Here is a 12,471-nt window from a genome sequence, read left to right as displayed (position 1 = left end):
AAGAAGTGATGGTGCATCATGTGGTACAGTATCATGCGTATAGTTAAAAACCATATTTTCTAAGAAAACTTGGAAGCAGGCTGGGCATGGTGGCTCATGCCTGTAATCCTGGCACTTTGGGAGGCCAAGGTGGGTGGATCACCTGATGGCAGGAGTTTGATACCAGCTTGGCCAACATGGTGGAACCCCGTCTCTACTAAAAATACAAAAATTAGCTGGGCATGGTGGCAAGTGCCTGTAATCCCAGCTATTTGGGAGGCTGAGACAGGAGACTCACTTTAACCCAGAAGGCAGAGGTTGCAGTGAGCTGAGATTGCGCCATTGCACTCCAGCCTGGGCAACAAGAGCAAGACTCTGTCTCAAAAAAAATAAAAATAAAAAAATAAAAACTTGGAAACATGTTTGGTGATACCAAGTTGGGGCAGACCCCAGATACATTTTAGACATTTATTACCATCACTATTTTGAGTGGAAGGTCATTCAGAGAGGCTAGAGGTTCTTATTCTGGCTATAAATTGTGTGAGTAATTCTACTAACCAAATAAAAGCAATATACACCCACGCTCAGCAGATAGTTTGGGAAATAGCAATTGAAACATGTCTTTCTCACAAGAGAAACTGAACAGTTTTAATGAGTACATTAGATGAATTTAAACTCTAAGTCAGGTGCTGCAAATTGAAAAGAAGACTTACGTTTTAAATTGCTATAGACAGCTTTAAGAAGCGTAGAATCCATGAAGCCATTGTTTATTGCCATGCAAATTACAATCTTGAATGACTTTTTTAAAATAAAAAATGTGTAATAAAGATGTAAATTTTAAAAATGGGATTCTGCATTAACTGAATTTTACTAAACAGAATTACCTGGTGAAGCAAATTTATCCATCAAGATAATTCGGTATGTGTTATGTATGTATTCTGTTGGTGCTAGAAGATGTCTATGTGCCTATATCAACACATGTGACTTCATGTAAAGTTTCTTAATGTTCACAGTTCTTAGCAAATGCAGTTTTAATTCACAGATAGCCAGCAATGGATGTTGTTATACTACAGGAAAATGTAGGATTAAAATTGTCCTTGTGTTAAAGAAGAAAAAAAAAAAAAAGAAAATATAGCCTAGGCTCAAGTGGCTCACACCTGAAATCCCAAAACTTTCGAAGGCTGAGGCGGGTGAATCACTTGAGCCCAGGAGTTTAAGACCAGCCTGGGCAACATGGTGAAATCCCATCTCTACAAAAAATGCAAAAACTGGCCAGGCGCGGTGGCTCGCGCCTGTAATCCCAGCACTTTGGAAGGCCCAGGAGGGCGGATCACAAGGTCAGGAGATCAAGAGCATCCTGGCTAACACGGTGAAACCCCATCTCTACTAAAAATACAAAAAAATTAGCTGGGCATGGTGGCAGGTGCCTGTAGTCCCAGCTACTTGGGAGGCTGATGCAGGAGAATGGCGTGAACCCAGGAGGCAGAGCTTGCAGTGAGCAGAGATCGCACCACTGCACTCCAGCCTGGGTGACAGACCGAGACTCTGTCTCAAAACAAAACAAAAAAACAAAAACAAAAAATACAAAAATTAGCCAGACGTGGTGGCCTGTGCCTATAGGCCCAGTTGCGCAGGAAGCTGAGGTTGGAGGATCACCTGAGCCATGGAGGTCAAGGCTTCATTGAGCCATCATTGCACTACTGCACTCCAGCCTGGGTGACAGAGGGAGACCCTGTCTCGAAAAAAAAAAAAAGAAAAAGAAAAAGAAAATACAGTAGACAAGTGAATTATGTTCAATAAAAAGACCTTTCTAGCAATTAGAGATACTGAAAAATGGAATTAACTGCTTTAGGGGTGTGGTATAACGGGAATACGTATTTGGTCTTTGTTGCTGGTTCCTAGCACAGAGCTCCTGAGTGATAAGGGTGACAGAAGTATCTTTTGTTCTAAGGTGGGGACTCTCAGGGGGTTCCTAGATAGCTGCAGGATTGGGGGTGGCTGCCAGACTAAGCCTTGATTAGAAATTTGGAACTTTCAGCCCCATATCCCAACCTCCAGGATGAGAGAGGGTTTGAAGATTGAGTCAGTCATCCATGGCCAATGATTTAATTAATCATGCCTACCTGGCCAGTCGTGGTGGCTCATGCCTGTAATCCTAGCATTTTGGGAGGCTGAGGTGGGCAGATCACCTGAGGTCAGGAGTTTGAGACCAGCCTGGCCAACATGGTGAAACCCTGTCTCTACTAAAAATATAAAAAGTATCTGGATGCAGTGGTGGGTGCCTGTAATCCTGGCTACTTGGGAGGCTGAGGCAGGAGAATCACTTTTTTTTTTTTTTCTGAGACGGAGTCTTGCTCAGTCACTCAGGCTAGAGGGCGGTGGCGCCATCTCGGCTCACTGCAAGCTCTGCCTCCCGGGTTCACACCATTCTCCTGCCTCAGCCTCCCAAGTAGCTGGACTACAGGCGCCCGCCACTACGCCCGGCTAATTTTTTGTAATTTTAGTAGAGACAGGGTTTCACCGTGTTAGCCAGGATGGTCTTGATCTCCTGACCTCGTGATCCGCCCGTCTCGGCCTCCCAAAGTGCTGGCGTGAGCCACCGCGCCCGGCCAGGAGAATCATTTGAATCCAGGAGGCGGAGGTTGCAGTGAGCCAAGGTCGCGCCATTGCACTTCAGCCTGGGTGACTAGAACAAAACTCCATCTCAAAAAAAAAAAAAAAAAAAAAAAAAAATCATGACTACCTGATGAAATCTCTGTACAAACCCCTAAATCATGGGGCTTAGGGAGCTTCCATGTTGGGGAACATATTGCAGTACTGAAAATAGGATACAACTGGAGAAGGTACGGAAGCTCCGTGCCACCACCCTCACACCATGACCTATGCATCTCTTCCATTTGGTTCTTCCTGAATTGTACTCTTTATAACAGACCAACCCCTGGTATTGGTCCATAGCTGCTTAGGAACTGGGCTACACAGCTGGAGGTGACTTGTGGGTGAGCAAAGCTTCATCTATATTTGCAGCCACTCCCCATTGCTTATATTACCACCTGAGCTCCGCCTCCTGTGAGATCGGAAGCAGCATTAGATTCTCGCAGAAGCCTGAACCCTACTGTGAAATGCATATGCGAGGGATCTAGGTTGTGTGCTCCTTATGAGAATCCAATGCCTGATGATTTGTCACCGTCTCCTATAACTCCCAGATGGAACCATCTAGTTGCAGGAAAACAAGCTCAGGTCTCCCACTGATTCTACATGATGGTGAACTGTATAATTATTTCATTATATATTACAATGTAATGATAATAGAAGTAAAGTGCACAATAAGCGTAATGTGCTTGAATCATCCCGAAACTCTCTCCCACTACCTGGTCCGTGGAAAAACCGTCTTCCACAAAACTGATCCCTGGTGCCAAAAAGGTTAGGGACTGCTGCTTTATAATATATGAGTAATAGTAAAAAAAAGTGCTTTTATGAATTCTGTGAGTGATTTTAGGGAGTTATGGAAGCTGAGGAGGAGGCTGTGGTAACGGCTACCTGACTTTGTAGCCAAGTTGGTCAGAAATGTGGAATGTAGGTAACCTGGAGGCCCAATGCTTGTGACTGGCTTCTGAAATGAGGACAGTCTTGTGAGACTGAGCCCTTAAACCTGTGGAGTCTGACACTAACTCCAGGTAGCTGGTGTGAGAATTGAATTGTAGGACACTCAGTTGGTGTCAGAATTAATTAGTGTCAGGAGGAAAAAAATCCTATCAAGGAGGTATCTTCCTGCTGGAGATATACTCAAGCAGGAAGAGATCAGCTGACTGCTGGCAAAGCTGATGTAGGAACTCATGCATTGGAAAGGGGATTGGCCCAGATGAACTCTAAGGCAGGAAAGAACGGTCCATTCTGATGGATGCCAATCTGAAAACTGTTTACTAGCTCATGACAAGGTATACAAGAAACCTTTATAGTGTTCTGACATGCCTGTGGCATCAAAGTACATGCTCAGTGGATTCATCTCATGAAACAGTCCAGACCAGTCTGGATGACATCTAATTCCTTGATGAGTTGCATAAGATAGGACCACATATTTAATTTCCTGCAACTGACCGGAAATTAAAAAGACAGTCTGAGAAGCACGGCTCAGAGGCTCAGCCTCATTGGTTGTCGCTGGTAAGGGCTTTCTGATGACCCCATCTTAACTAGGGCTCTTCCTATTTCTTTGCACCATGGTCCTCTGTTTTTGCCACAGCAGTTACCAAAATTTGCAATCCTTCTATGTGTTTCTATTGGTTACTGATGGCTCTCCCTGCCACCTGTAGGTCCCTGGGACCAGGGACCTCAGCAGGCTTATTCAATCCTGCATCCAGGGCTCAGCCTGTCTGGCACTAGGAAATGACCCTATGAATGCCAGCTGAATGAATGTTTTGTCATATTATATGAAAAGCACTCCTGATACAACTTATTTTTTGGTAATGGCAGGCTAGATTATTCAGATCTACCCCTCCCACTGAAAAAACTAAAAGTACTAGAAGAATATTAAAATCATCTCCTTGAAAGCACTGGAGGCCAGGCGCAGCATCTCATGCCTGTAATCGCAGCACGTTTGCAGGCCAAGGCTGGCGGATCATGAGGTCAGGAGTTCGAGACCAGCCTAGCCAACATGGTGAAATCCCGTCTCTACTAAAAATACAAAAATAAGCCAGGCATGGTGGCACGCACCTGTAATCCCAGCTACTCGGGAGACTGAGGCAGGAAAATTGCTTGAATCCAGGAGGCGGAGGTTGCAGTGAGCTGAGATAATGTCACTGCACTCCAGCCTGGGTGACAGAGCAAGACTCTGTCTTGGGGGGTAAAAAAAAAGCACTGGAGTGCTTACCAAATAGTAAGAATTGCCAACTAAAACTGAAAGGCAAATGGGAACCTAGAGAGGTAAATGCATCATGAAAGTCTTTTTTGGCTTGAGGATGTTTGTCAATCCCAGCAAAATTGAATTTGGGTTTTGGTGACCTCATGGGGGACAAAGACTCAAATCCCAAGACCCACTGGGGTAGGCAAGTCCAATAGGAACCCAGCCCCACATTACGCTAGGATCCCAAAGGGCTACACACTCAAGTAAGAGGGAATCAGAAGAAACCACCTCTACCACCAAAAACTACAAGGAAGTTGTGACAGCACCGAGCAGAGCTGAGCCGGGGAGCACCTCTGAGCTGTGGTGGCCACAAGCCAGCTTTCACATGTATCTGCAGCTGTAATAGAGCTGAGCGGGAGAGCGTCTCCGGGGTGTGGTAATCTGCAGCACTTGGGTAGTTTAAAAGGTCTCAAGCTGGGTATTTGGTTTAAAGGCATCTGGTAAAAGCAAACATAAGTCCTCCCTACCAAAAAGCAACTCATCTTAGGTCTCATATTATTCCAAAAAAGTAATATTCAGGAATAACAAATAGTACACGATCAGGCAGCCTAGCACACAGAGAAGCACATGACATGAGGAGCACAGGCCAGAGGAAAACAATTAAACAACAGCCACAAAAACTTCACATTTCAGAATTCTCAGTTGCAGATGATAAAACCGTTACACTACGTTTAAAGAAATAAAAGACAAATTTGACATTATCTCAAGGGAACAGTAAACTATAAAAAGTGACCAAGCAACCTAGGATTAGGCAACGGTTTCTCAGACATAACAACAAAAGTGCAAGCAATGAAAGAAAAAAAATAGACAAACTAGACATGATCTAATCTTAAAGCTTTTGTGCTTCAAAGGACACAACCATGAAAGTGGAAAGATAAAAACACAGAATGGAAGAAAATTTTTGCAAATCATATATCTGATAAGTGTCTAATTATCCAGACTATATAAAAAACTCTTACAATTGAATAATAAAAGCACAAATAACCCCAAAACGAAATTTGCAATTTGTTTGTTCATAGGTTTGAGAATTTTTAAGCAACAACATATAGTGAGTCCTTTACTGCACTAACAGCTTTAACTAATTCAGAGCAAGCCAGCTGTTTTTTTCCCTCTGGAAGTCAAGTGCCCGTAAGGTCTTTTATCAGGCTAGGAAGTACCATTGGCCAGAAACTTCTAACTGAAGACCATCAATACAAAACAGCCAAGGTGCTCCAATGGAGCATCATGCTCAGTAGTTCTGGTGGAAATAAAACCTAAAAATGTATTTGATCCTTGATATTGTATTTCCAGAGAAGCAATCTGAGATAGGAATGTGTTTTGAACACAACAGACTGCAATGATTTGTGAAATCAGTAACTCCCCAAATTGTTCCCAAGACATCGACTGAACTGCCCAAGGCCACACTGCTGGTGAGTTGTAGGGCCATGATTTGAACCCTGGGAAGACTGACTCTTAAGCCACTTCTGATCATGACCCAAGCACAGGTCATTTCTAACCCCTGACTGGGGCCCAGAACCTATCCTCTGGTGTACAGCAGGGCCAGGTGAGCAGTGTTTGACTGCCAAGTGTATGGTGATTACAGTACCACATGAAGGCCCCACTGATGTCTTTCCTGGGAGGTGTGTATTTCCTCCAGACGCTGGACGCGGAGGGGCCAGAGTTGTGCTTATATAGGGTGGCAAAGTCCAGTTTGCTTTGTCCATTTCAGGATGGGCTGAAGTTCTGCAAAATTTTGGTAACAGAAAGATGTCTCAAGGTATACAGCCTCCATGGGCTCTCAAAGTAGAAACTCAGCATGGTGACTGCTAGCTTTCCAAGCACTGGAGAGCAAGAACTCAATGCCTCTGTGCCTGGCTTAGCTCCTGAGAACCTTTGGCTGCCTCAGCTTGTGATGATGAGGCTATCTAGTCCCAGGGGCCAGGCCATTTGGGGAGGGCTGTTTCTAAGGTTCAGAAGCAAAATTTTCCATGAGTTCCTTCTATGTGGGTCAGCCGACATCATTCTGGACAAGAAGTATGTGGGTACCTATTCAGGGGTATTCAGCCCCAACTTGGCTAACATGTCAATGGCAAGGGTCAGGTGAATGTATATGGCTAAGGCCAAGGGTGAAAATGAGCAATCACGTCCCAAATGTTGTGGGCTTTCGAGTTAAATTCGTAGCTCTTCACCAACAATTTGCATTAGGAGGTGGTCAGGAGAAAACCGGCAATGTGGCAGTGATGACAACAACAATAACCATCAATAGCATCATAACTAGCACTTCTGAATGCTTCCTATGTGCCAGGCATAGTGCTAGGAGTTTTACAAGCATAGCGCACTGAATTCTTGCAATAATCTTGAGACAGTTTCTAATTGACAGATGAAAAAAACAGGCTCAGGGAGGCTGGGGTCCTTGCCCAGGGTCAGGGTCAGGGAGCTAGAGCTATGATGAGCTACTGTGCAAAAAGGCAGCAGAGAAGAAAAAGGCTGGGGAGTTTTTGCCATACTCTGCAGTTTAAAGGGTAGACCCCGTGGGATAGAGACGGTAGTGGCAGTTTTAAAGAAAAAAAAAAAAAAAAAAAGAAAGTCAGGAGAGTGTCTGTGGCTTGCAGCAAAGAAGACCGAGAACCCAGAAAGTAGGTGCGGCCCAAGGAGTGGTAGGCAGTACCAGCCTCTTTTCCTGATGACATTTTGTCATTGCAGTAATTTTTGGCATCTCCCTCCTGGATCCTGGCACTGCTCGGAGGGCCGTGCCAAGCTGATCAGCCTGGCGGAGGAAGTACTGGGACTCGGGGCCATTCACAGAGGGTGGTAGAATTGTCTCTGGCCCCACTGCTGGCAGAACAACTTCCTGTGTCTACCTGGTTTTAACATAGATCTTTTAAAGGGTATGTGTCACCCTATGAATAGCACCTTCCATGCCAGAATACTGACATTTCCCTTCCATTGGCTTCAAGCACAGCTCTGAAAAGCTCTATTTACCTCCTCCAGAACTCTTTCACTGCTATATCCCAGGCACTGCAATCATGTGCTTGGTGGCATTACAGGAAGTGGGGAGGCTTCCTTACCTCATCTGAAGAGCCATTTTCCACTCTGAATCTTCCAGCCCTTTGGATGGCTCCATCAGCATCACTGGAAATAAGCTAGGGGGGAAAAAGCATTCAATTAGGCAGTATTTACAATGTCTATCTGTATGTAGCTATCCTATAAGTAAGCCACATCTAAGGACACAGGCCGGAGTGCCCAGCCTAGAAGCTAACAGTTTTTTTAAAGCTCTATCAGCCAGGTACTCATACAGTTGGCTCCCACTGTCCTTGGGAACCCAAGAGTAACAATGGCTAACCTGCAAGCATGGCAAACAAGAGCATCACATTTAAATTTGAACACATTCCAATACTGATGCTCCCAGCAAAAACAATCTTAATACACACCACATGTGGACAAGTGGCAGTTCACAGATGGCAAGACCGAAAGCCAGCTCTCAAGTTCAGCCGCCTTCACAGGAAAGCCTGAAGAACAATTAGTGGCTGGCAAGAACTCAAGGCTCTACTACCATGAGAGAAAGCGCCTGTGCTTCATTCAGTTTTAAACAGTTTCCAAAAGGCCAATTAGTCCCTCCTCAGGCAGGCAGACTGTGTTTTAGCTCTGGCAAGGTGATGCTTGCAAATAGACAGCCTCCAAGGGGCCTGATGTTCGAAAGAGGTGAGTGAACAGACCAGGGCTTGGCACTTGAGTCCTAAAATTACTGACTCAAGATTAACTTATTTTCTCCTTCTAGATTTTCTCAGTAGTGACTCGGGAAAACAACACATCTTTTTTTAGCCTTTAAATCTACCCACAATTTGCAACAAAGATCTGCCAACAGCAGACTCATCAGAACGCACCTGCCCTGAGGGGTACTTCTTACCTCTCTAACTCAGGGCTTGCTCAGCAAAACAGAAATGTTATTTCTCAGGAAAGATGGTTACCTCATATTTTCACTAGTGCTTAAGAGATATGATGGTATAAAAAATTAATAGAAAAAATTTAGGTAAAAACTCTAATGAATTTTCTCAAGGAAAATTATTTAAAAGAGATTGATAAATTTTTCCCATGATAAATATAAAAACAGTATCTGGTATTTGTTGAAGGCCATGCATTCTTTTGCTCTTAATATGTATTATCTCATTTAATTCTCATAACAACACAAGGTAGGCATTATTATTATTCTCATTTATGAACAGGGAAACTGAGGCAGAGAAGGGTAAAACAACGGGCTACAGTCACTTAACTAGTTAGTACAGGTAGAACTGGGATGTGAACAGAGGCAGCCAGACCCCAGAAGCCCACTGTCCTCATCTAACCACCACCCTCCCTAACCATCCTCTAGAGAATGTCCGTGATTAGGTTCAGTTTTTATATCTCATCTTTCTCCTGCAAAATAATTTCTAAAAGCAAATGTTTGGATGACATCAGATCATTACACGATCGCTAAACTGAGGATGAGCCCAAGAGGCTGTGTAGTCATGAATTTCACCTTATCCAAACAGAGGTCTAGCCTTTGCCCTCAGCTTCTGGGAGGTGATCTCTAAGACCTGGGAATGACCTGCGTTAGTGTCTGATTACTTAGGGGCTCTGAGTCACACTGATTTATAGTGAGGGCTTTGGGTCACACAGTATCAGCTCTACCTCCAGAGGGGCTGAAGGCTCAGGTCGGCCATGTGGGTGGTCAGCCACATCTACGGGATCAAGCCCTGCTAAAATCTCTGGATACCACAACTCAGGTGAGCTTCTTTGAGGAGCAACATTCCACTCCGTGCTGATGTTGTCACACATCATTGGAAGGAGGAGTTAACAACTCCTGTCTACAACTCCATCAGGAGTGGACAACGGGAAGCTCTGCAATGGAACTCTTCTGAACTCTGTCCCACGCATCTCTTCCCTTGGCTGATTTTAATGTGTATTCTTTTGTTGCAATAAATCATAAATGAGCTTAACAGCTTTTAGTGAATTCTGTGAGTCCTTCTAGCAAACTATCAAACCTGAGAGTGGTCTTGGGGACTCCTGAACGCTGCAGTAGTTGGTGTCAGAAGTGAGAGTAATCTGGTGGACTGTCTCTAACTTTACAGAGGCCAATTTTAAAGTACAAGAGAAAGATAAATTTAGATATCATAGGATCACTGCCATTTTCACAGGGGAAGTATAGAGGATTCAGCATCAACAGCTTCTTTGTGGGTTTCTACTCACTATTAAAATAGAGGGAAAAACAAGTAGATTTCAGGTAGAGTACTATTGGCATAGGCTGCCTTAAGGGCTTTGGGAGAAGCATTCTGAGATGACATCTGGACTTGGCAAGAAAAGAGCACTATGATCAATTAATAATGTCTGACATAGGTCTACAGAGACGTGAGACACACCCTCCCCTTACTTGTTACCCCTAAAATAGAGGTTGCTAGAGATAGTCCTGACTATAACTAGTCTCATCTAGGAGTCGAAGGCTTGAGAGAAGAGCTCATAGTCATTCATTCATATAAAAATATAAATTAAACATCATAAAAACACTATATTTTAGACACAGGCATATGCAGTAATGCTCTTTTTCATTTATTGAGTTTAGAACAAGAAGTATACTGCTTGTCTTGCTTAAAAAGTTCAAGAAAAAAAGGAAGAACAAATTTAACGATTTGATGGTAAAAAGAAATGTAGCTCCCTTTGAACTCATGAAATTCATAAAGACAGAGCTCATGCTAATGGGTTTGACTATCACCTTTACCATTTCCCCATCCCCATCCCCATCTTCATTCAAGTCACCATCATCTGTCACCTGGCTGACCACAACCACCTCCTACTGAGTCTAGACACCCATCTACCACTGCTCCTCTCCAAGCAGCTCCTCACACGGAAGCCTGCAGCCCGGGTGATTATGCAAACTGCAAATATGACTGTGTGCCACAATCCCACCTCTATTCCAGCACCCCCACTTCTTCCCACCAGAGGACACATGCTTGGGACTTCCTGGCTTGGAAGGCCCTCCTTTCTCACCTTCCCCTAAAAAACCCTACTACTCATCCCTCAGTTCCACCAAAGTCCCCCTCCTTCTATATACCTTCCCTGACCCACTGCCTAGGAAGATGAGCCTGTTGTCAGTTCTGGGGACACTCAGCAGAGTTGTGATTGACATTTCTCTGTGTGATTACTTGGTTCACACCTGTCTTTCCTCAGGCGCTCTCTCTGCTCTCCAGCAAACTTCAAAAAGACAGCAACTACATTTATTTGTTCTCACCACTGCATCTCCAGAGCTAAGCACACCACCTGACATAGTATCCATCTCATTAAATATTCATAAATAAGAAATATGTGAATAGATGAATGCCAAATTTATATTGCAAATGGCCAAAGAGATATACAGGGGTAAGACCTATGCTGACCCTGGAAAGCAGAGAAAGTTCATTAATCATGCAAGAAATGTCAAAGGAATTCTACCAGCTCTATCATGAAGGAAAGGCCAAAGTGAAGGGCAGGCCCGATAACTGGAAGCACCACAGGCTGGGGAAAGTCGGTTGGGCAGTAACTTAATCAAACCATGCAGGTTCACACCAACACCCTGAGCTCATGCTGGCAGGACCTGCCTGAGGGGAAGTGGGTGGGAGGGCAGTAAGTGGGCAGGAGATCCTACTGGTCACACTCAGGGCCAGCACAGAGTGGCAGTCTCAGTGCCCCCCACCCCGGCTGGGTCACACAGGTTGCTAACTAAAGCAGAGGGGGCTGTGGTGGCTGGAGCCTGATGAAGACCAGAACATCAGCTGCCGTGAAAGGAGAAAGTGCCCCAGCAAACTAGGGAATGAAAAAACTAACACTTCAGGAAAAAAATCTTTTTAACACAATAGAGAAGCTGACTGTCAGGTAGCTGTCTCTGTCCATTTTCTTTCTATTATCTTCACAAACCTTTGATCTGGCCAATTACAACTATAAAAAATCTACATTTTCTTTTTTTGGGAGAAGATTTGGCTCAGGAATGACACAATCTCTATCAGAACCCATCTAAATGTCAAAACTGCACAACCTAGAAGCCCTCTCCCTCAATTCATCTAGATGGTACAGAGCTCCAGCTGCCATCAAAATCCACTCTCGCCGTTTGTCACAGTGCAGAATCGTAGCTGGACACAAAGCTAGACTCCGTTGCCCTAGAGGTGGCCATTTGACTGAATTAGCTCCACTTAAAGGTGGGCCAAAGCCCACCTAGGTACATTTATGGACCCAGGCCCTTTAGGATAGGGGAGGTACCTCTTCTATGCACTTTTTCCTTCTCCACTGGCTAGAACCCCAGTGATCAGAGGGATCCTGGAAATTCATGTTGAAGACAGCAGATTTTTCTTGAGCCTGAATGTGTGGTGCAGACCCACCACCCACTTAGAATTCCTGGCTGCATATGAGAGAGAAATAAACGTATTGTTTTTTACTGCATTGTGACATTCTAAGCCAACTAATATCCCCAATAAGGAAGAATCAAGAGAATAATCACTGATCCTATGATAAGTTCATAATATAAAATGTAAAAAGTGACCTGAAATATCAGAGAAAATGTTCTATGAAACAGATTTACTACAAAAAGCACACGAATTTTTTGAAAATTTCTA

The 12,471-nt window shown here is 44.1% G+C and overlaps 1 protein-coding gene across 7 annotated transcripts in view; it reads right to left on the bottom strand.

Moving 5' to 3' along the window:
- GARNL3 (GTPase activating Rap/RanGAP domain like 3) overlaps positions 1-12,471 on the bottom strand; it is a 173,017-nt gene that overhangs the window by 96,722 nt on the left and 63,824 nt on the right. For all 7 annotated transcript variants that reach the window (XM_017949985.1, XM_017949984.1, XM_017949986.2 and 4 more), the window contains one exon: positions 7,924-7,998. In XM_017949985.1, coding sequence (XP_017805474.1) covers positions 7,924-7,998 — 75 coding nt within the window. The remainder of the gene's footprint in view (positions 1-7,923; positions 7,999-12,471) is intronic.

The sequence above is a fragment of the Papio anubis genome, chromosome 13 (genome assembly GCF_008728515.1).
Source record: "Papio anubis isolate 15944 chromosome 13, Panubis1.0, whole genome shotgun sequence".
NCBI classification, from domain to species: Eukaryota; Metazoa; Chordata; class Mammalia; order Primates; family Cercopithecidae; genus Papio; species Papio anubis.
This window is presented reverse-complemented; position numbering and strand designations above follow the sequence as displayed.